A 25,459-nucleotide genomic window follows, 5' to 3' on the forward strand; every position below is an offset into this window, starting at 1 on the left:
AGGGAAGGGAGGAAGGTGGGAATTAAAGTGGAAAGAGAGAAAGAGGAGCCGTAGTGGAGGGCTACGGAGTAATTTCGACCACCTGGGGATCTTTAACGTGCGCTGACATCGCACAGCACACGACGCCTCTTCGTTTCGCCTCCATCGAAACGCAGCCGCCGTGGTCGGGTTCGAACCCGGGAACTCCGGCACAGTAGTCGGGCGTCTTACCACTGCACCACCCCGGCGGGGCATAATCGTATTCTAAGAATATCTTCTTTTTGCTGTAGCCCTAATTGTTATACCAAAGTAATAAAAACTGTTGTCTCATTATCATAGCCGAGATGCGAGTGAGGTGTTTAAACTAGGTTACCACTAGTTGAACCATATTTAAAGAAAATGTCTCCAAAGCGTCCAATACAAGCTCTAAAAACTAGCGCTGTTTCAGAAACAAATTTAAATTTATGTTCTCATGTCCTAGCGTAACATGTGTCATGTCTGTTGATAAACAATTCCTTTCCTATGTGCTAATACCTTGCACCCTAAGATTTTTTCATAGTTTTCAACCACAACGCTGACTATCTGTCCCATCATATGAGTAGCCTCGGACGTATTTTATTTATTTTATTTTATTTACCAAATACTGCAGGCCCTAACTGGGCCCTAGCAGGAGGGGCGAAACTAATACAATGCAATAAAATATGAATTCATCAAAAGTAACATACTAAACACAAGTGACAAGCAAATTACGATAAGAAATGTTCAACACTAACAAGAAAATATACACCAATATGAAACACGACTGTGGTTAAAAAGCCAGCAATTTATCAATAGATTCAATGGACATTATTACATCAGAAGGCAGCTAAAGTGGTTGTGGTCAGACGAGACATTCGTTCTCAATTATGCGTGGCCTTGAAAAATAATTGAGATGTTTGTTGAGCGTACTGTGACAGATCGGCACAGCACCATTGCATCAAAGAACTGTCTTGGGTGCAGCAGACGGGATCTACGCATCTATTTTATTGCAACAAAAGCCACCTTTAATATATACGTAATTAGCAACGTAGGCAGAGACAGAGAGTGACAACTTATTTTTCATTAAGATAGCGTTCCTCTTGCGCTCTTGGCAAGAACCGAGATGGACGTCTGGGGTCAGGCTGTCAAGAACTGCTTATAGTTGTTCACGACAAGAAATGTGACATCTGCCAAAGGAGGAGGCTCCAAGCGTTTCCTTTCTACGCGTCCTATGGTGGCAGGTTTGGGCCTGACCATCCTTTAGCTTCAATTAGGACCCGCGTACATGTTCTTAACAATAGATTTCACTTGAGTGCTGCGTGTATCTACGAAACGTTTTTGCAAGCTTTTTAAGTATGCCACTTGACTTGAGGATTCCTTCGACATGCAAGACTAAACCACCACTCTGCTCGCCAAGGAGGTGCAGTGGTTAGTGCACTCGACTGCCACAGCCAGGTATGAGGGTTCGAATCCCAGTAGCGACGGCCGCTTCAAGATGAAGGAGTGAATCCATTGACACGTATGATGTGCGATATCATTGCCCGTTAAAGAACCCCAGGTGCTTCATATTTCGTGAACCCTCCACTATGGTGTCGCTCATAGCCTAAGTCACTTTGATATTTTTAAGCCCATAAACTAAACCTAACTAAAATAGCATTCTGGTTGGTAGTTTTGAGTTGGCGGCTTCTTTCCTCGCTATGTGAGAAAGAGAGTTTTATAAGCATACGATTGGGCTAATCTCACAGGCCTCTGTGTGTGTTCCCATACCGCATAGTTTTAATCTATCTTTAGTAATCCTTCATGACCCAAACAATTGTTTTTGTTGTGAAAGGATTACTACGCCATGTCTAACAGCTCGTCACTCTGCCCTGTCCGTGTCTGTTGTCACCGAGACGGCCCTGCGCCTAACACAAGAAGACGAACGCGCGGTCACCCGCAGCTAATCCTTTCGTTCCATATATGGCTCAGCAGCGTTGAACCCTTTTAATTTTTGTAACCTTACTTTGCCTCGCTGGAGGTGTATTTTTCGTATATAGTACAATGCGGTCTGGTATTTGTGATGTGCCGTATTTACGTCCTATTTAGTTTTGATTATGTCTTTTGTTGTACACACCCCGTTTTATACTATTATACCATTATTCGTCATCTTTCGTGGGCCCAGGATGTCGATCCCATCTGGGGGCCACACAGAACCCACCTGCCCTAATTCACGACATCTGGGGCAAATAAAGTTGTTTCTCTTTCTCTCTCTCTCATATGATAATTTTATTGCGAAAGCAATACTACGCTAGGTCTAACCGCTCGTCGGCGTGTGCCGTGTCCCTGTCTGTGGTCCCCTGGCAGGAGCGGCCAACTTGGGTCTCTTGTTTCACATGAGACGGTTATGTCAGAATCCGCCTGCCAGGACCTTGGCATTCATGTTACTCTCATAGACCACTAAGGAACGTTCATACGGCTGGGTGTAATCGGGGCTTTATATCAGAGCTGGGGAAGAAGAAGACAAAGAAGTAGAACAAGAAGGAAAAAGAACGTGCGGTCACCTGCAGCTAATGCTTTCGCTCCATATTGGGTGCAGCAGCATTGAAGCCTTCTAATTTTGTTGCGAAAGCAATACTACTCTAGGTTTCGAGCCTCTAGCGCGGCCCGGCCGCACCCAAGTGACGCTGTGACGTCACGGCCCACGTGTCACTAGGGTGAGAGCTGGGCTACCAACTCAAGCGGTCGGCGCAGCGCGGTCGCAGCCACGGCGCCGCGAATGACGTCACACCCCACGTGACACGAAAGCGAGATATGGGCTGGCAGGAGCTGCCATCTAGGGTCTCTCGTTTCACAAGGGACGGTTATGTCAAAATCAGCCTGCTAGGACCCTGGCATTCACGTTACCCCTATAGGCCACTAAGGAACGTTCATACGGCTTGGTTAAAGCGGGGCTTTATAAGTGGGCTGAGGAAAAAGAAAAAGAGAAGAAGAAGAACGCTCGGTCACCTACAGCTGATGCTTTCGCTCAATATTTAGTTCAGCAGCGTTGAATCCTTGTAAATTTTTTTTTATCACTGCACATGCATTTTCACCGGCCTGCCTAGCTCTGCTTGCGAGGGACTTGGAACTTATTTGAGAGTGGTAGAAACTTTGGTTTTATTGGAATAGAAGCTTTATATGTCCAGCTTAATATAGAATCAGATTTCGCGTGTTAAATTATTGCTTCACGGATGTCAATGCATAACGTGTGATACATAGAGAAAAGGGCACGGCCCACTGTGGTTATTTGTTTTCCATTGTCTTCTTACCAAGTGCGACATTAACTTGCCTGCTCCCCGTGTAAACATTTTCTGGTATTACTGCGCAAATGAAGTGACAAGAACAGTCGTGAGCAAAAGTGGTATACAACACTCAGCCAGTGGCGGAGCTCCAAAATACTGCATTACAAGTTCGTCTAGCGACAGCTATATGAATTTAGGGCAATAGTGGTGGTGCCCCATTTTATCCTCATGCATGTGTCGTTATTGTTGTCCCTTTCGCTGTCGATAGATGGCAATTCGATGCAGTTTTCCCAAGCTCTGCAGTGGCAGATTGTTATATACAACTTTTGCTTATGACTATACATTTATCGTCAGTTAAATGCCCCTACCTTATCACTGTTGGCTTGGAATTATCACATAAGAAAAGTCCACAAATGTATGCAAAAGTGTTTTTCCAGAAAATGCAGTTATGCAAAAGCATTGCTGGCGCGAAATTTTTGAAACTTGCATGACAGCAACTTCTCGCTAAGGTAAGCTGGATAGGGCACGAAAAGTAATTTGGAAACTTGCTTTTTAGCTTAAACTGCCATGCTAGAGTACATTTGCAATCAATCTGGCAGCTTGTGTCTGTGCAACTAAAAGCTTGTGTTTATTATGTTATGCAATAGGTACACTTATGCAAAGGTAATGATAGGAAGTATGTGTGCATTGTTGCGAAGAAGACCGGATAGATAAGAATATTCATCTTTGTTGGAAGCGTGTATCTATGTCGATCCAGGACACAACTGACTCGGTTATTTTTCTTGCGGATAGTGTTTATACGGTTGTCCTAACTCAGGGTTCAGTGAGCACCACACCAAGGAATTTTATAGGGTCTACAACTTCAACCCTAGTGTTACCAAGCATGAGATCAAAATTCATTGAGACGGGCTTGTTCTTTGGACGAAAGATAATTTAATTTATTTTCCTAGCATTTACTCTCAACAATTCTTACCCGACCATTCAGGCAAATATTCCAAAAATTGGTTTCCATACAATAAAAGTTCACTTTAAACATCATCGAGCAAAAGCATTGTGAGATCTTCAGCGTAAGCTATAAAAGTTAAATGTAAGGGCATGTAAAATATATCATTACGTACACATTGAAAAATAAAGGGCCTAAAATTCTGCCCTTTTGAACTACAGTAAAAAAAAATAGGTTTTAATGTTGACATGTGTGGCAGAAAGTGAAGTGGAACTCAAGAGACTTCTGATGCGCGTACAAGAAGAGAGTGAGAAGTTTGGGCTTAAACTAAACATTAAAAAGACGAAGATCATGGCGTCTTGCCCTATCAAGTCCTGGACCATCAATGGACAAGAAGTGGAAGCTGTGACAGATTTTCTGTTCTTGGGCGCCAAGATTACCTCGGAAGGAGACTGCAGCCATGAAATTAGGAGACGCCTGCTTCTGGGAAAGAGAGCAATGGTTAGCCTTGACCGCCTAGTAAAGAGCAGAGACATTAGTCTGCCAACCAAGATCCGTATAACCCGTGCTATGGTCTTTCCAGTTGTGATGTATGGATGCGAGAGTTGGACTGTGAAAAAGGCTTACCGCCGAAGAATTGACGCGTTTGAATTGTGGTGCTGGCGAAGACTCTTAAGAGTTCCTTGGACTGCCAGAAGATCAAATCAGTCGATATTGTCGACGATAAACCCTGACTGCTCATTGGAGGGTCAAATTCTAAAGTTAAAGCTCAGCTACTTTGGTCATCTGATGAGAAGAGAGGAGTCGCTGGAGAAAGATTTGATGTTGGGAAAGGTTGAGGGTCGCCGGAGAAGGGTTAGGCAGCGAACGCGATGGTTAGATGGCATTCTCGAGGCATTGCAGATGAAGCTACGTGATGTTAAGAAGATAGTGAGAGACCGGAAAGCGTGGCGTGACATGGTCTATAGGGTCACGAAGAGTCGGACACGACTGAAAGCCTGAACTGAACTGTGTAATCATTGACAACCATTCGCATGCGGGTTTCAAGGTAATTCAACTAAAGATAAACCTATTCCTTGGATTCCATAATATCGTAGAAGACGATGGTGGACTAAGTCAAACGCCTTCGTAAAATCAATTTAAATTCTGAGGACAATTTTTCGGTCCTCAAAGAAATCTATGATCAGCTCCGTTTGTTTATTAAGCGCGAATTCTTTTGATCTTTCTTGCCGGAATCCGTACTGCCTGTAAGAAAGTACCGAGTGTTTTCCTGAAGGTTTGGTTAGTCTGGTATAAATATTTCCTAAGCACTTAAACAGTACAGGAAGAACCGAAATCGGTCTTGTAATAGGACAGTTCCATTTCCACACCGCCCTTATATATAGCTTCAACCTTTGCGATTTTCATTTGGTCTGGAAACGTTCCAGCGGAAAGAGCAAGATTGTAAATGCCTACCACTACCAGTGCGAGTGCGTTAATCACAAACATAAAAGTATTTGAAAGCCGTGCTTGCCCTCTACTCTACTTGTCTTTAGGTTGGTGATTATAGTGGGTATTTCTTGCTCTGTTACAGGCTCAAAAAGACCAACTCGGGAACATATGGCGCTTGATAATCATACCCTGTGGTACCAGTGAAAGAACCGCAAAGATCCTCTGTGAAATTAGAAAAAAAAAACATTTTAGTTCATTTTAAAGCTGTTTACCATATCTTATGATGACCCCGCAGGGGTGGTGCAGTGGTTCTGGCGCTCGACCACTGTTCACAAGGACGTGGGATCGAATCCCAGCCTCGGCGGCAGCTTTTCGATGGAGGCGAAAGGCAAGGCGCCCGCGTGCTGTGCGATGTCAGTGGACGGTAAAGAACTCCAGGTGGTCGAAATTTCCGCAGTCCTCCACTACGGCGTCTCTTATAGCCTGAGTTGCTTTGGAACGTTAAACCCCACAAACCAAATCAAACCAATATCTTATGATGCTTCAACGGTAGTCTTTGCATTAAAATTGAAATTTTTATTCAGATGCCCCACGGTTTAAACGTTTTGCTGAGCGATCTAGAAACGTATGCAAGCTTCGCGCTGCGTAGATGCTTCTAGCGGTGGTTACGGATGCATGTCGGAAGCGGCAGGCGTCGGAACGGTAGCCACAGTCGTTTTATACCAGTTGGCTTGCTCAACGATGACAAGTGGGCTGCCAACTATAGATAGATGGATTTATTGATAGGAAAAGGCAGAGAGGTTGGCCCGAATAATTCAAATCTGGCCTGCTACTCTGCACTGGGGAAGGGGAAGGAGAGAAGAAAGAAGGTCATGATGGGTGACGATGTGGGAGAAGGCATATGAAATATATATACAGACACAGCAGCTTGCTTTACAAACGTGAATCAAGTCCACTGGCGCTCAAATAACGGCAAAGAGCGCGCACTGCCTGGATGCCCTTCCCCTTGTCCTGCCAAGCGCCCAGCAGCAGTTCCTCCGACAGAGGCCTCTTGTCTAAATGCTTCAAGGAAGCAGCTAGCACATTTCTTTCGTTCGCATACTCTGGGCACACCAATAATACATGGTCCACAGTCTCTGGGATGCCACAAGTTAAACATTCCGGTGAGTCCATCTGTCCAATTAAATGTAAGTACTTGCGCGTGAAAGCCACGTTTAAACGAAGTCGATGTATCAAGCATGCCTGATGACGCGGAATATCACGCGGAACAGTAAATTTAAATGTTCGATCAAGCTTTCTTAGACGCATGTGTCGGGCGTCTGGTTGAGCCCAGTAAGTCGCTGTAGCAATATTCATACAACTCTTTAGAAGACACGTCGTATCCGCTCTTGAAAAAGGCACAGCTGTTTGGAAGCCATTGATGAGAGCGCTTTTCGCTTCAACATCGGCCTGCTCATTCCCATGGAGGCCGCAGTGGGCAGGAATCCATTGAAACATTATCATGTGGCCTTGCAGCTGGGCAGATGTGATGAGCTCCGTAATGTTTAGTGCCAGGGACTGATAGGCAGTGTGGCGTAAGAAGTTTTCCAAAATTTGTAATGCAGTCTTCGAGTCCGTGAATATACACCATTTTTGAGGTGGTTCCCCACATATATAAGATTGAATGGAGCCCCAGGGGGTGGCGTGGAGGATTCGGCGATCTAAAGACGATTCTTTACTTGTGAGACAAAAGGAAGCAACGGCATGTTGCTTCCACCGGGGAGCACAAGAAATGGCCTAGTTTGATGAAAGTAGAGATTACATGCCTTCTACTCCTCCAGTGGCATCTGTGGGCTAGTGCCATAAAGGGAGTTTTCAGTCAACGCGCATTGTGGCTCGATAAGTGTAAGTATGCAAAGCGGATATAAGACAAGGGAAAGTGTATATGGCTACTTGCATAACTATTACTTACACAATGGTTCTTTTATAGTCTACTCATCAGCTGATAGCCATGAGGCAGTGTACAAACTACGGTCGCCTTTATACACAAACAACCAACGCAGTGTTTTGGCGTAGTGACTGCGTGCTCGTCACGTAAATTGAAGGACCCGAATTTGATTACTTTGAAAGGGGGGACAATAGCCCTCTCTAAGTTGCACAGAGAACCACACAAGAGCACAGCTAGTCTAGGCCTCCACAAGCGAGCTCGAACAGCGCAGCGGCACTTCGTCGTTCTTCTCCTCGTCTTCGTGATATCCTCGGCTAGTTCATCCTCGTCTTCATAATATCTTCGCATAGTTCACTACAACTTGAATGTTAAAGGTTTTCGCTCTGTCTCTTCCTGCTAGCTCCTAGTTGGCAGTGTGAGGTTCAATCTGATTCACATGGGCAGTAAAGAAATGCCTTAATGGTCGCTACTATCCCCGCTCCTTTTTTGCTTGGCCTCATTGTTGCTACGGGTTCAACGTAGAACCATAGATGGCGTACGCCATGACGTGTATGCTGATGATATCACCTTACGATAACTAGAACAAACATAAGACATATTGAGGGTGCACTCAAAGGCGGCAACACGCAGGCCACCCGTATTATGAAGGTTTCAAAGGGTTCATGAACCCAGCCCTCCGTTCTGAGGGGACCCCAGGGAGTTCAAAATGCGATTTCAAGGTTTCGTCCAAAAAACAGTGAAATCATCTTCCTTATTTGCAATTATTAAAGTTAGATATTTACTGCAATGACGAATTTTTCAAAAGCTGTTCATCACATCATACGCTTAATCTCAAACCAAGCCTCCTATTGTCACGTACTGAGACAAAGACGTAGGCGCAATCGGGGAGAGGAATTGCATCGAAATAAACTAGTTATTGGACTTACCTGCGCCCAATAAATAAGTGAGCAATTCGGTAGCGGCGAAAACATGTGAGCTCGGCGGACATAGAGCTACAAATGCCCACAAAATTCTGCAGCGTTCAGTTTAAAGACGGCGAAGAATCATCTATATAAGCGGCTAAACATCTGGAACGGTGAGGTAACAGTCATGCTTCTTCGTCAGTCAAAGTAAAAATTTTGCGCTCACCCAAATAGATTCAATAATCGAAATATTTCAGCTGGACATGACTGGTTTTGGTTGGTTTCAGCTGGTGTCAGCTCATAAGAGCTGGAAAATTTACTCACTTGTCATTATTACGGTTTAGGCCAGTTTCGTTTTAATGATTTACATGCAAGCTGTAAACTCTGTGATAAAAGAAGCCTCTTATAACTGACAGCCGCCTCAGTAGTTTGTCGGCTCATCTGAGTGGAGACACGAGATTCTCAGGCGGGTCAATGTTGAAGATCTCGTCAAGCAACTCTCCCATCTAAAGGCTAGAAAATTCTTATAAAAACGTAAATACGTTATAAACTTATTTACATTGTAACGAAAAACAGCAGACATGTTATACGAGCATACGCGACTGCTCTTAAACCTGCTTAAGAAAGGAAACACTTTACAGCAGTGTTTTCATTATCTGCGTCGTAATTGTCCTCGTTTCTGATTTAATTTGGTTTGCGCCGTTTAACGTCCCAAAACAACGCAGACTTTGAAAGACGTCGTAAGGGAGGATTCCGGAAATTCAGAACGCCTGGGGTTCTTTAATGTGCAACATTGCACTGCACACGGACGCCGTGCTTTTCGACTCCATCGAAATGCGGCCGCCGTGGCCGAGATTCCACCCCGCATGTTTGGGCCCCGTAATCAAGCGCCCCAAGAACTGCAACCCCCCTGCTGAGCTGTCATCGGCACTATCAGCATCACTATCCTGGCTGTCATCATTATAGTCATGTTCTATATGCACCGTAATTGAGATCGCTACTAAAATCGTTATTACTATCACTAGTTGAAACGGCGTCTTCATCGCTACTATCATCCTTACGCAAGACATTATAAATATGGTCCGTTTTTAATGAGCGCAGAGTGAAGCAGTGGTTTGTGCGCTATTCTGGGGATCGGGATAGGGGTTTGATTCCCTGTGGAGGTAACCGAATTTGAAGGAAAGTCCGTGTACGCGAATAAGAATCTGCATCTGAGAATTTGCAAGAGCCGGCAAGAAAGAGTCATTAACACGGTCCTATAATCACCACTACCTCCTAAGGTCCTGGAGGCGGAGCTTAGGTGTCCACCCTATTTTCAGTGCCCACTCCATTTTGTCCTACTGTCGTATACGGCAGTGGCGGCTTCTGTGTGGAACGAGTTGCGTATTATAGCTGTTTCGCAGAATGTCAATTTATTCAGTGCATTTAAAGTAGAGAAGGTATGTGATATATGCAAAATTTCTTCCTTTCTTTTAAAAGCGGAAATTAAATATAAAATGTAAATATAAAATATGATTTTGTTACTATGGGCAGTCTTTATAAATGTAAATCTCTAGTACCGATTATCTGACCGTTTTAAAGCTTTATTTTGTGGCAGTCCTGTGGACGTCATTTCCTACAGGCATTGCCATTTCGAAAAGGACTAGCGCATGGAATTAGCACAGAGTTCACAGCAACGCACGTTATTTAATTTATTCGATGGCAACGCATAGAACATAATTTCGCAGTTTCTGTCAGACGACTGCACTAATCGAGCTTCAATTTGTTAAGGTGGATAAGGTCACAAAGCCATTAGGCGATTAGTGACGTATTTACGGCAAGGAAATCTGAACAGCTTCTGAGCATGCCCATCTCTACTTTCACACGCAGCCAATCGCCCTGCGCTATCGAATTAGCAAAGAAAACAACCGCTATATAGTTTTATTTTTTATATATTCGCGTTCTGATGTTTGAGAGACGAGGTTATGTGTTCGGTGATTTAGTCGAGTAAATATGGCGTTTGTACTCAGTATTGAGTTTTAAAACGCTTCAAGGCTCAAACGTGACATGAGGCGGGTTAGGGTAGTATCTGTGTATTTGGATGCTGTGCATGTATGACAAAATTTATTCCGTTTATTCTGTGTAACCTGCTTTGTTTTGAATGGGGATTTAACAGTTTTAAATGTGCCAATTTGCATTGCAAATAAATTCTCTTACTTTCATTCCCGGCTCCTGTTTCATGCCTCCGGTCGGTAGTTGATCAGGCGTGGACCTATCGCAGGTTAGCCACCAGGTTCTACATTAGATTTAGCAATCGTGTAAAGGTCTTTGTCCCGCTTCCCACCAAAAGTGGTAACTGAGAGTACAGAGGCGCGCTCTAAACCTTTCAATCTTTCGGTTCGCCTTCTGGCCTGCAAATGAATATTTCTTCCTACCTTATTTTATGCTTCTATTATTTGAGACTCCTATAAAAGCTAATATTAATAACTTAGGAAAAGTACAGAAAAAAGGAATATATTTTATTCATATTATTTTAAGCATACTTCAATGAAGGCCCCATTAATAATAGCTAACTTGCCGGCAATAAGTCAAAGAAACTGTCTCAGCTGACTGAAGTTCTTATTTCGATTAATTAAGAGGGTACTATAAATCTGACCGCTATGAATATATCTCCTTCTCAACTGACTATGCTATTAGGTGAAGATATGCTTTTACTACAACTCTATTTCAGCGCGTAATAAATATATAAGTATTTAGTTTTTCCTAGAACGGCGACTAAATGGAATATGGTGAGTGACCTGAAGTTGTCCAACCTTAAATGACTCTGTTTGCTTTCGTCATTCAATAATATTTTATGAAACAGGTGTCTTTGCTTTTTCCTCTGCGTCAACTTGCTACTGTTTTGCCGATGTATTGTCCGATGTGCTGCTTTTACGTTTTTAATCATGCTAAAAATCGAAAATATGAAATTGTAATATCTATAAATATATAACAAAAACAAATATGAAGCCAACATTGTGGCCTCTTTGCTGTAAAGCTACGTTGGAAATGAATGCAGTATACTATTTTTATTTTAGCCGCGCTCTTTTATAATCAGCATTATGCATTCTGTATCGCAAAAATTTAGCCGCCTTTCCTTGCCTCCAGCCGTACTAGCAGCAAGTAAACGTCCTACTAAGCTAGAGGCACCTCAGCCAATTGGCTGATTTCCTAAGGTTCGGATTTTCTATGAAAAGTTCAGGAATTCTATATATATATATATAGATGATATAAAAAATTAGGAGCACTATCTCTTCGCGCTTCGTGAACTGCACTTGCCATATGTTGGCTAGGCCTATAAAGACGTTAGTGCTGTTCTGCGCTGGGTAAAGACGCCCGCTTCATGTGAGAAATTATGTCCGGAAGTAATGTTGCGCAGGGGTTTGATCTCTGTAGGAACGTTACGATGTATGCACCATACAAAAGCTCTACGGTCAGCTATAGAAACTCTCTTGTATGGTTGGCTATAAATATTTGGCCAAAAATCTTTAGCCGCTCCTATGGCAGTCTCTATGTTTTGCTTTAGTCTATTGTATAGAAGTCTTTAAACTATTCTATAGACTTATGGTTCCCTATGTATTGCAGTCTTTGCAAGGGTGGAAGAACGGGCTAGTTGGTAAATCATCTCGGTCTTTAACCGTTTCCATAGACGTATGCTTGCCTATATAGCATTTACTTTAGCATTTTCTATAGTCACGTATAAACAATACATTGTCAGCTATAGAAAATCCCTTGAAAATCCCTTGTATGGTTGGCTATATATGTTTGACCCAAAATGCTGTAATCTGCTGTAGAAGCCTATATCCCATTGACGTACTTCGGGTGTGTTCTAATGCATTGCAGTCTTCAGCATTGTCTATGGTCAGCTTTAGAAACTTCATGCGCATGTGTGTGCTCGTGCATGCACGTGTGTACATGCGCATGTGTACAAGTAAATGTGGGTCACGCTATATATCTTTGGATGTTTATTTTCAATTCGATGCCTAAATAACTTAAAATAGGCCATAATCCTAACCTCTAAAACTACCATGGGTCAAAGGTATTGAAGATATGAGCCTGATGGTTGAGAAGGACGAAAATGAAGAAGCGAGAGAGCATGGAGCTCGAGAAGCAGTGTGAGCGCAATGTTGGGATTTCGACCTCAGTAAAAGAACGGCTAGCATCGGCTGGTGTGCCTTCTTTCTTGTACAGTGCATGGAGCCGAAACCCGGGGAATGGCCTTGCCACCATCGATAAAAGACTTGGTTATACTTTGCAAGGCCCTGATTCAGGTAATGGAAGTAATTTATCTCAAGTAGTGCAAGCCTGCGTGCTTCAAACGAGCTCTGTCGGCGCAGAAGTCTGGATACATTCCACCGTTTCTGGGAGCTGGACGGCATTGGCATATGTGACCCTTCAACGAGCGCTTGTCAAGACAGCATAGAATTAGAAAGGTTTCCCAAGAGCATTTGAGCTGCAAAATGTGCGGTATCAAGTCACACTAACGGAGAAGACCGTGGATGTTAGCCTCGGTGACAATCATTCGGTGGCGCTCACGCTACAGTACCCACTGGTTCAACGCCTTGGCGTTGGTGCCGACTTGCTTCAAGAGTACGACGCAGCAGTCAGGCAATACGAAGTGAACGGATATACAGGAAAGGTACCTTGCGAGCAGTATCTCGGAGGGTACGTTTATTACATGTCTTAAAAATCTGCAATTCCAGAGTAATCTACAGCAAAGTGGCTGCGCGTCGTCTTGAATGCGTCGTCGCACCCGCATGGTGTCTCACGAGTGAAAGACCGCTTACCTTAGGGACGATATGGTGACGAAGCTGGTGATTTTGCCACTGCACCCGGTAGGCCTCTGCGCTGATGTGCTAGGTGTTTTTCTGCAGTTCGCTTTTTAGCGGCATGACCAAGATGCTCTGCGTTTCTTATGGCTTCAGCACGCACCGCTGCCCGCGAGTCATTTGCTGGCCATTCAGTAATACAACATGACGAGTGTGCCCTTTGGGACAACTGCAAGCGCGTGTCTTTTAGGCGCAACATTACTTCCCCTTTACTACAAGTTGAAGCCTCTCTACATCGTAGAGCTGCTATCCTCCCCTCGTGCTTCTGCGTCGCTGACCTCGTCACTGGTGTTTTGAGTTCCAAAGAAGCCTTTGAGGTATAGGAAGAGGCATACTAAGGAAGAGGCATCGGCTGGTGCGCCTTCCTTCTTCTACAGGAGGTACTGAACGCAGGCGGACTTCCATGCGGCGACAGTGTTCCCACCAGTTATACTAAGACTGGCGCAATCCGCTTCCCATAAAGCATTGCGGTTGATGTCATACGGTTTCTCACTGTATACAGCACACAGATCTTAGTCAAGCTAGAAGGCAAGTCGTTCGAGGGATGAGAACCGACAGTATATGTACCCTCATAGAGGGCTCTATGACTACTGGTCTATAGCTTTTGGTACATACAGTATTCTATAAGCAGCTAAAACAGTTTATATGACTTGCAGTCTGTAGCTTTAAAAGCATGTACATCTCTACAGGCGGCTAAATGTAGCTGTATCACTACAGGTGTAGAGTATCAGGAACATAACTTTTTGAGGTACGTAAAATTGTCCCTCTGGCTTTTAGTCTGTAGCTTTAGAGGCATTCGCACCTTTATTAACATTTATATAGACAGCTAAAGATAACTGTATGGCTAGGCTACTAGTGTATAACTTCTGGATCATACACTTCTCTGTAGCCAGTTAAAACATCTTAAATGACTTGCAGTCTAGTATTAGAGGAATATATATTTGTATAGACAGCTATAGGTAACTGTATGATTACTAGTCTAAAGCTTCAAGAGCATACACTTTTCTATAGCCAGCCTAATCAGTTTACATGCCTAGAAGTCTGTAGCTTTAGAGGTATTCACATTTTTATTGCGAAAGCAATACTACGCTAGGTATAACCACTCGTCGCTGTGTGCCATGTTCGTGTCCCTGTTTGTATTTGTGGTCCCCTGGTAGGAGCTTCCAACCTGGGTCTCTCGTTTCGCATGGGACGGTTATGTCAGAATCAGCTGCCAGGACCGTGACATTCACGTTACCCCTATAGGCCACTAAGGCACGTTCATACGGCTTGGTTAAGGCTGGATTTTATATGTGCGCTGCGGAAGAAGAAGAGGAAGAACGCTCGGTCACCCGCAGCTAATGCTTTTGCTCCATATTGTGTTCGGCAGCGTTGAACCATTCTAATTTTTATACACAGCTAAAGGTAACTGTATGACTACTAATCTATAGCATTAGAAGCATACGCTTTTAGCATTTTCTGTGCAGCATTCAGAACGGTGTCACTCCATTCCCGCTCTACCTTTTAGCACCCACCTGCTTGTAAAATTGGAGGCTAGTCTGCGATAGAGATTAGAACAGATTAAATGCGTGCATCCATCTGTTTTGTTAATTGCAGTTGTAGATATTCATGAAGCAGTCACAAAGACACTACGCCATTCCTTTCTCGACAAAACTAGACGAACTCTAGACACTTAACACTTGCCCAAATTCTGTGCTAGCTTATCAATGACAAAAAGTGGATTCACACGTCGTATTTTTTTATGCGGCGATAAACTGTGGCTCCGTTTAAGCGAGAGCGACAAGAGCTTTTTCCGTCGAAAGGGCGCCAGTTTAGTGACATAGCACAGTGCCAATATTCGCTTCATGTGCCATGAGGACACGCATGCTATGGCGTTAGCTTATAGGCTGTACCCAAGCTTTTACCAAGAATTTTGTTTTATAATTGGGGCAAGCTTTAGGACTACAATTATCGAGCTTGAAAGTGTATGTCTAGGTGATGGTTGTCATCAGAAGCCGTGTTAACTATAATGCTTGTAACGTTCCACCACTTAGGGTTATGCTGTGTTTTTGGCTGTCAGGTACTGCTAAACCGAAGCTAGAAGCCATATGAGAGTTGCATTTCTCATTAGCAACCTAATTGTTGCCGCTGCAGCCGAATGAATTTTACAGCTGTACCAGGATAAAGGCGGAACCACAACGACAGAATTAGCGCTATCGGCGCAAACAGCCACGCGTCACACAGAGGTGCGGGCGTCAACCGAAGTTTTCACGGCGCTCAGCTGGGACTGGCTAGCATCCACAGAGCACGACAGATGCGTATTTTGTGTTACGCATTGTAACAGTCATTGCTAACGCTCCATCTGGCCTTCCACTTTGCACCGTCCGAGAGCAGCCCCAAACATCCTGTTCTGCTTAAGCGACGAGAATTGTATTTTCGGCGAATTAAGAGAGCCATAAATTAGCAAATGCCGCAGGGCTGTAAAGCAAGCTATTTGGGGTATTGAGCAGTTGGTGTAGTTGTTAATAAACTGACTGTACGCTATCACTTAAAAAAGCCTAACGTGCAAGTTATTCCTGTAAATGTAGCCCTGGTTTTAAAGATACGGTGTGCGTGAGCCCACTCCAATGCGCAGAGCTTTTAAAACTCGTCTATCCTAAACCTTCAATGTGTTCTGTACTCCAATGTTCTTTATTTAGCACTAACTAATTAGTTGTGCCTTCATTTAATGCCTTGAGAATAAGTGTACATGCAAAAGTTCTACATCGCCTCGAAAAATGGCCGGACGTTGTTTCCATCAAGCTACGAGTAATGTGGCTTCACTTTTTGGCCTTCGAATTGAGGAAGCTCTCATGTGACTAGCTTATCGCTTCAACCACTGCCCAGTGCGCATAAAATGCTTCGATGAAGAGAAAAGAGCTGTGCAGGGGAGAAAGAATTTTGTTATCTGAAAAGAGTTTCTGATATTGAAAAGGAGCCGCTGTCCACGTGTAAGCTTTTTACTGCGCGAGACATCTTTTTCAGGCAGTAAATAATACTTTCAGCAAACAATATCTTGGTGGAAGGAACAAAGCTCGCCCTTTTGTGCAAATGTATTACCACTGGTACGTTCACACGTTTTCCCGAAATCAATAATTAACAAGATATATAATGACACATTACTAACACTGTGTGCCTCGCAGACCATTCAGCGCACTATTTTGCCGTAGGCCGTCTCTACTAAAGGGGTGATTATGTCCCACTATCTGCTTTACTCTCGTCTTGTCGAGGTTGTCTGCCTGTGTGGATTTTTTCCCTTTACACGGTAATTCCCAGTGCGGCCTAAGGCCTTCTTGAAGGCTGGGACTATCTGAAAAGTTGTTGTTGGTTATTCTTGCTCAACCCAAAGGAAGGAAAATCTTCGGGGGGTTCTTTTTGAACATCAATAATATTATTGCTACTATCATCACATCTTATAAATGCACCGTCAATGTTTTATTTCTTATTTTTGTCTGCAGCAGTAGCTCATCCTCGTTGTCCGAAGTGCATCTGATGCCGAGGAATGTGACCATTGAAGGCGTAAGGATGCGGCACTTGATGCATGTAGCACGTTCCGTAAAGGCGGTGGTTGGGCACACCAAAGCAGGGACACTTCGGCGGGCACTGAATTATTGGAATCGTGGGGTCGCACTGCATCATGAGCAAGAAAAGGCAATTAAGTTATACTTTTATTCGAAGAATGCACATCCAGAGGGCACAGGAATGATTTAAAAGTTAACTGCACGTTTTGGGAACAGTAGTAGCAGCTGAGTTTGGATATACAATTTTAGATTCCCGGCGTTGTAATTTATCATTGCTCTCCACTGTGCTACTGAATATTTGAAAAGATTAGTCATCGACTAATTAGCACTCATTTTGCTTCATTCAAGCCCTAATTGTGGCAGGCTGCAATGCTTGGAAACTTATTTTTGCATTTTTTCGTGTTGTCAAATAACATACCTAACAACAGGCATTTCTTCTTTTTATGGTTCAAAGCAACGGTGGGGTTCCTTCTGCGATGTTAACGTTTATATTTGAGCTGGTAAAGAGGACGTAAGCTATGCAGCCAGGAATATTTATTAGCAGCCTATTATTAGGCCTCGGTTCACAAATAGTGGCTTAAGACGGCTGAAAATCCGATCGTGCGTTATTGGTAGCCTGAAAAAACAGTGATGTTCGTAAGCTAGCCTATCTATAACCTTCCACTGACCAGTTCACTAGCGCGTGCATTGCTATCCATTATTTTATAAACGCTTCGAATATATTTTTTCAAAATGAAACGATATGAAGAAAAAAGCAGTGGCCTCGCAAATTTGTCAATGTGATCTCTGAAGAAAGCGAGCAGACTCAGCCTGTGCCTGTTAATATAATTGAAACGAATGTACTAGTGCCCACAAAACAAAGCGGAACACGAGCTTGGGAGAAAAGCGGTCTCCTTCATCCTGGCTGCTGATGAGATGAACATAAAGTATGAAGCTGAACATCCTGGTGACTCCCATACATCGAAGCTATACGCAGTCGCCTACAGGGTGTGCCACGAAACGAAAGTTTGTTTTTTCGTGTGCTCCGTTTTATTTTGGGGGCACTAGTACATGGTATCGGAAATTCTCCTGTGCTTCTAGTAATACTGAGTCAAAAACAGAATAATATTCTTATCTGGAATATTGCGGAAGGCCAACCCTTGACGCAATAATGCATATTTAAAACGCCATGAAAGTCGGCTGTATATTTATTCACATTTTTAGATAACGATATCGCAGAACGTAATTTTATATACGTGCTTGCTGAAACATGAAAATTTCGTGTTACCCTGAAGACTAGGAGATGATGTTTTCGAGTAGCTGAATATGCACTCGTGCCCTTGTAATTCCTGACAATACATATAACTATCGTGCTCGTTTGTACTCAGGTACCAGTTTTGGTGTAGCCCTGCTAGAGCAAACGTTTCCTCTTTTATTATCACAGTATTACAACTGTTGCACCTAAACTTCATGGAACAGAATTCGCTGAGTGGTAGAGGTAGACGTGACTGGGAAATGACCAACGCCCCATTTCGTTAATTGAAGCACCCCAAAACGACCACAAAAGCAGCAATCGAACACATCCAAACATAATTATTCATTGGCCTGCAAGGTCATGATTTAGTTCTTGCACTATTACGTAAGGGTTCTGAAAAAGTAATTACGCTCAAAAAGAAAATGTTGAACCGTGAATCAAACGGCGTCGTTTGGTTCCTGAGCCGGAGAATGGTACTCTTGGATATTCTACGTCTAACCACAGTGGAGGCCACAGTACATGGCAGCAGCACTTTGTTTCCAGCTTCACAATAAATTACACCTATGCAACAATTCGTCATCTAGCACAATGCGCCCACCCGAGTCACGGTCAGTTCCTCTTGATTTTGTGCACGTTCCTTGTTACTGCGGTTTTTAGTAAGAGATTAATCACTTACTGTCCTCCATCCAAGCGCAGCAGTACGGCTCCAAAAGAAAGATATAAAGCTTTCTCAGAAACTTCGCATGTAAACGAAAATTCGTCCTTGTCCGAGAATCGATTCCCGGATTACCGCCTTTCCGGGGCAATCGTCCGTAAATATTCGACCATTACTGTGGTTTTAAGTGCACCCACCTCATGTCCCTAGCATTTACGCGCCACAACGTAAGCGTACATTTTAATGCCTGCCTTTAATGTGTACCACGAGTACAATTCATACCGCATCACACGAGCGCCCTCAACACTGCCAATGCGTCACGTACGCATACTTGACGACACCATCCTGCACCACCTCACTTAATCAGCACTACTACTGCCACGTTTTCTAGAAGTTGAAGCAAAGCACTCTCGGACTGAGCAACTGAAGTGAAATTATGAAAGGCAGGCAATCCAGCGAGGACCTCCGAACCAGTATAGCTTAAGCTGAAGGCATATCACACGTCGGCCTAATGGCATTGTTCGTACTGAGATTTGGCTGTTTGTGGCAATCACTTTAATTTCTGACGCCTTGTAGGTCGCGGAAGAGTTCAAGTAATAATATACAGAGCGAGCAATTGTTGGGTGAATACGGTGATCACGATCTTCTTTCCCAATATAATCCATCAATCGACATTTAGCAGTGAACTAGAAGCTGTTAAAGTTCCTAGCGTGCGAACACACGCATTATAGAATACTCCTCGACGCCTTATCTTGGCAGTAGAGCGGTGGCGGCAGATTCAAAATACGCGTTCTCCTCCTACTCAATCGAGTATCGCCCCCACTTCGAGTTAATAGCATGTGCACTCAGTGATTAAAGAAAATTTCTGACAACTAGTAAATTTCAATACTGGAGATGAAAGAAACAAGTAATTGCACAGAAAAATATTAATTTACATGGCACGTCTTGCTACACAGTGATTTCATGATATGACACCAGGGCCCGTATTCCGAGCTTGCGTCGTTATCGAAAGTGTCGCTATGTCCCGACCTTGAGTCATCTGATAGGTGGAAAAGCGTGAACATGATGCTACCACCTCTTCCGGTTCCGTAGTGATTCCGGCTTTTCGAACAAACAGATCACTCGAGGTCGCGTGAGATAGCGACACTTCGATAACTAAACAAACTCAAAGTACCCGCCCAGGCGCCCTGGAGATGGTTTGAATAAAGTGCAAGAGGCAGGCTGCCAAGTGAAAGCGGACTGTTTTGCGGACTACTACAGTTACGGACGCTCCTGTCTGGTTACCTGCCGTTCACTGATAAGAAATCTGTCGCCACAAAGAACAATACTTCTACTTTATAAGGAGTAAAAAATCTGTTTCGAACCTCATTTACATACAGTTATCGATCAAATCAGTAAGTTATCATCAGAGCAAAGTAAAAGTATGTTCAGATGGCATGCAGCGTCAATGCTGGCGCTTGACAAAAGCTTGAGTTTGAAATAGGGGAACCATTTCATTGCTTCAGAATGCAAGAAATATCAGAGTACCATGCTTCCACACGTCCTCATAGGTAGACGATGTGGCACAGGCTGTACGGGTGGCATTTCAACGGTAATTTCTACATTTCCTGCCCTGCATCAGAGATAAAAAAAAAAACATTGATGATATTATTTTCTCCTCCACGGGACATCATACAGTTTTTGAATTTATAATCCCCATTAACATACAATACTCTTGCTTAAAAAAATGATGGTAAAAAAATACGAGTAGAACTATATATCTGCGTGAACATAGTCATTGCCAGTGCACGGCTGAGACGTATTTGCGTGAGTTGTTGCCACGCGAGGAGGAATGTTTCTTGTGCCGCCGTGAGCACTTTGGCCCTATTACTCGCCCTATTCATCCCGCAGTGTATTTTGTTCTGCCGCTGTAAAGCCTTGACCTTATTTATGCTTTATTTTTGGTGTTCTATTGTCGAGCGCATGAACAGAATGTTTCCAATGCAGTAGCGCCCGATGTTTGCTTTTATTCAATACTTTTTCGTTTATCCGGAATAAACCTGGGACCATGGCTCGCGCGGACCCGTTTTTTGAAGGCGAGGCGTTCAACACATACGCCATCTCGTTAAATATAGATACCACAGCCGTTCCAGACAAGTTGGTGAAACCATCGGACAACGAGGAATCAGACTAGTCCGTTGCCGAAAAGCTTACTAAGCGCGGAAGCGTGCGAAGGTCGTAGAGGCAGCATCGACTGCGGCTGCAGCCGATGACTGACGCTCCTGAAAAATGGTTCAAGGAGAGTTGAGCTTCTACATTTCTTGTTGCCCATTTTTGAGATATAATTAAAATTACAGCGTTGGGTTCCGGCTGCCACCGGTGTCACTATGGCGGCGAAGGAAACATTAAAGGTCAAAATGCCTACTTTTAAGAACGTACAGAAATGCTTTTGCGGAACGAACCAGCATGTACCGATATATGAAAATATAATTATTGCCTTGCGGAAATTAGTGATTATAACAATGCATAATGCTTCAATTTCCAATTACGTTGCATGATGCATAAAAGATTATTGTAGTCTGCAATAAGTGTTCTTGCTGTAATCGAATGAGTCCTGTCAAAGCGACAATGAATAAATTTTTGCGTTTAAAAATTCGACAATAATGGCTTTTTCAGCCTCCGCATAGAATGATTTTTCCCAGTTTGCAAGGCCGAATGTATGCTCAAGGCAGACGCAACGTACCATAAGGTTTTGAGGAGATGAAACGATAGGGAGAAGTTTAAAGATGAGTCACATGTCCTAGCTCTATGTCACCGATTGGGTATTATTTCGATTTCTTGAACTCATTTCAATCTCGCCACAGTACAGATGATACTATTTAAGAATTGTAATAAAACATCTTCCACAGGAGGCTACGCCGCGAACAATGAGCAGAATGTCCAGCTATTAGTCGTGGCTTTTTCCAGTACATGCACGAGCGTCAGAGCGAGCGTTGTGTGGTTGTCGTGCTTGTCTTCCTTGTGAGTCAGACGCGGAAGATTCCGCAGCCGAATGCGTGCCCTACAACATCCCCCGGGCAAAAACGCGTCATCCTGGCGCTTATGGCAATGTGATGATACCGAGATCATAGTATGATTTTAGGCGGTTACTGTGTTTTATTCGACGCTTGCGGCACGGTGGTAAGTGGGCGGCGTGAGGGGTTCGATGAGATAGTTTACCGGGAATGCTTAGTCGAGAATGCGGTAGGGCCCTGGTACTTCCTATGGTGTGAGAAAAGGCCGCAACTGGAGAAAGGTACCCATAGCCAGAGTAAAGAGTCTGGACGATGAGCACGAAGAACTGCAGATTGGATTGGTTTGTGGGGTTTAACGTCCCAAAGCAACTGAAGCTATGAGAGACGTCGTAGTTCAGGGATTCAGAAACTCCGACCGCCTGGGGAACTTTAACGTGCAGTGACATCGCACAGCGCACGGCCCCTTACTTTTCGCCTCCATCGAAAAGCGGCCGCCGCCGCAGGAGTTCGATAACGCTTCTCCAGGCGTAGCAGCCGAGCCCAGTAGCTGATGCACCACCCCGGCGGTCCTACTGCAGATGATCCGCAGGTGGTTTTCTGCTGCTACTTCTAGGCGTGAGGAGTGAAAGACCAGGCAAGCTGGCGGCATTATTCAACATAAGTTGCATGGGAAAGTTCCAAATTCGTAAGCATTTGGTCGGTATTCAAGAATGGTATCTATTGTACAAGAATGCTCACGGCCGTACAGGAGTAATATGGAGAGATTCCGGTGATTGGTTTAATGGAAGAAATTGAGCATAGGTATTGAATGTGAGAACGCGATCCCAGTGTAGTGGTCGGAAGCAATATACATTGACAGTATGTCGCCGTGGTTGCTGCTGGAATGATGTTACATTCCCGAAGGAGAGCTACTGCAACTTCAGGTAGGAAAGCGGGACCTCTGTCACTCGGCAACTCTTTGGTAGCCCTGTGTTTAAGAATGATACAATGGAAGATGAAGGAGGCAATGTTGAAGGCTGTAGGGAATGGTGAATACGACGTTTTGGTGTAACGTGTAAGGTGATCTATTTCGACTATGATTCGGCGATTGCCGGTTGATGTGGTAGAAAGACGGCTGTCAGGTCAATTGCAACACGCACAAAGGGCTGGGAAGGTCCTGTGCCGCAAAGGAGCGGCGGGCTGGCGAGGTTGGCTTTACGGTGCTGATATTCGGTGCAGGACTGGATAAACCGGCGAACATAACGCTACATCTAATGCCAGTAGTGCAGCTGTAGCAGGCGGGTGAACGTTTTCAATAGGCCGGCGTGAACACAGTGGGGATCATCGTGGCAGCAGGAGTAAACTGCAGAACCCAGGTGAGTCGCAATGACAAACAGCACCTTGCGATCATACAGGAAGTAATGCCTACGGTAAAGAGCTTGTCTCTGATGGCGAAATGGTGGGAGTAGCGAAAGAGAGCACGGGGAGGTGGTCGTGACGAGCAGCCAGACAATAGATCTAAGAGTGAAGCGATCCATGCCCCTCTGAGTCGCTCGGAAATCGTATAGGTGGGCTCAAATGACGAAGTGTGCAGGACGGATATAAAAGGAGATGCTTCAGACGGCAGGGGAGAACTCTTTCGATTTATCGATGACGGAATAGTTAGCTTCAGCCTTTGTTTGGGTTTGGCTGGCGTAAGCACAACATACTCGTCAAAGCATGACTTCCGCTGAGTGAGTTCTCCGCCAAGGGCGACGCCGCTGAAATCAGTGTGAATTTTCGTGCGAGAAAGAACAAAACCGCACAGGATTGTCGGAGTTGTCAAAAGGTACCGTTATGTCGCGAAGGCTTTATGACAGGGTGGCGACCAGGCTGGAACGTCGTGGCTGGACAGAAGAGAAGCTTGGTAGAGGGTCGATGATAGTGGCGCGAAATTGCGAACGAAGCGGCGGAAGTGGATAACCTGCGGAGTTCTTTCGCAGTAGTGTGCCTGGGAAATTCTGCCGTAGCTCACAACTTTGCTAGGTCCGAAAAAACGCCATCTTACGAGAGGACAGTCCGATAATGGTGAGCTGCCGAGCCCAGAAGTGGCCCCACTTTAAATTTAGGTGAAGGCCAGCGTTGGTCAGGCATCGCACAACAGTATCAAGGCACTGGAGGTGACATGAAAAATATGAGAAAAGATTACCCCATACAGATAACAAACGCATGTGTGCCATTTGAGCCCTCTGAGTAGGTTGCCCATCAAGCGCTCGAGTGTGGCAGGGGCATTGAACAGGTCGAATGGTATGAAATAAAATGCATACAGCCTATCGGGAGTGACAAAAGCGGTTTTTGACCCATATGCACATGGCAGCAGCCAGAACGCAGGTCTAATCAAGAAAAGAACTTAGCGCCCTGCAGGATGTTGAGGGCGTCGTCGATACGAGTGATAGGATTAAACCTCTTGCGGGTGATCTTGTTCAATCTCTGGTAGTCTATGCAGAACGGGATAGAACCGTCTTTTTTCTTTACCAGGACACCTGGAGACGCCCAAGGGCTGTGCGATGGGTGGAGCACGTTACGGTGGAGCATGTCGGTCACCTGTTTGTCAGTGATGCAGGACTGTTAAGCTGAGACGCTGCACGGACGGTGGCGCAGACGGGCATGGGTGCCGATATCGATACGGTGGGCAATGATTGTTGTGTGGCCCAACGAAGGCTGCTGGAAATTGAGGGAAGCTAGGAAACTATAGGATGGTGACAAGTTGGGCTCGTGGCGTCCGGTCAGCATCGATAGACCTGTGGAAAACATCGGGGGAAGATGGAGTGGAGGCAGGAAGAGGCGTTATGCCCTGATGTGATGGCCGGTGGTGTTAGTGACGAGGGGTAACGGGGCGGTGGGATCCCGCAAGGCAGCGATACTAAGCGATTCCCTTGGAGTTAAGTGGTAGGCCTGGTGCAAGAGTCACAAACTTAAATAGCACTTCAGCTGCGAAAAATTGTCAGCACGGCATGCGGCAGGAAAACGAATTTCTGGCGAACGCATTGTAACGAGGGTGCACAAATGACAGTGGCGCAATTATAGTAAACTGCAATGGCGTACAAGCACTGGGAAGAAAGGCAGAACGTCGGTGTACTTTGAGACGACCACGGTCGTGGCAGCAGCTCCTTTTACGCCAATGGGAGCGCCACTGAGGGTTGATAACTCAAGTTGAGGACTGCCGCAGTCTAGTACAACGTAATGAGTGGAGAGGAAGTCCCAACCCAAAATGACGCTGTGAAATGAGCGGGCGAGGACGATGAATTCTGTCGTGCATGGAATGTCTTCGATGAGAAAGCGTGGGTGCACGCGGCTAATTGTCAAATTTTCTGAGCTCTGGCGTTGCGAAGAGAAACAGCAGAAAGCGGTATCATCACCCTTTTGGCTCTGGAACAGTTGGCGTAGCTTAAAACCTAAACGTAAATCAACTGAGCTTAGACATGCAGATACCTTTATTTTTCATATCATATTTAGGTACCTTTCATTCGCTTGTTGACGCAACGTTTTTTCTGTGAGCTTTGAGACTGCTCGAAAATCGCGCCCATGGTCATGTAGCTATCACGTCAAGACCTTAGAACCTAGTAATGATTTTTCGCTCACTACCTACCGCGGAAAACACGGAGACGCCGGTAAATTTGCGATTTGCGGCCATTACGATATCGCATAAACAGTGAAATCTGCATTCTTCTGAAGAGGTACGGGTTTGCCAGTGCGCCTGACAACTATTACGT

The 25,459-nt window shown here is 44.6% G+C and overlaps 1 protein-coding gene across 8 annotated transcripts in view; it reads right to left on the minus strand.

The window, feature by feature from the left end:
* Positions 1–16,738: 16,738 nt before the first annotated feature.
* LOC146174041 (uncharacterized) overlaps positions 16,739–25,459 on the minus strand; it is a 264,164-nt gene continuing 255,443 nt past the window's right edge. For 5 of the 8 annotated variants that reach the window (XR_014701980.1, XR_014701979.1, XR_014701975.1 and 2 more), the window contains exons 2-3: positions 20,263–20,347; positions 16,739–16,955 (exon numbers count right to left, since the gene is read on the minus strand). Coding sequence is in view for 1 of the 8 variants with exons in the window: in XM_084583977.1 (XP_084440103.1) it covers positions 16,791–16,955 (165 nt within the window). In the remaining 7 variants the exon portion in view is untranslated. The remainder of the gene's footprint in view (positions 16,956–20,262; positions 20,348–25,459) is intronic. The other 3 variants (XR_014701981.1, XR_014701982.1, XM_084583977.1) reach the window with 1 other exon arrangement.

Source organism: Amblyomma maculatum, chromosome 11 (assembly GCF_055883805.1).
Source record: "Amblyomma maculatum isolate TAMU_Amacu chromosome 11, ASM5588380v1, whole genome shotgun sequence".
Taxonomy (NCBI): Eukaryota; Metazoa; Arthropoda; class Arachnida; order Ixodida; family Ixodidae; genus Amblyomma; species Amblyomma maculatum.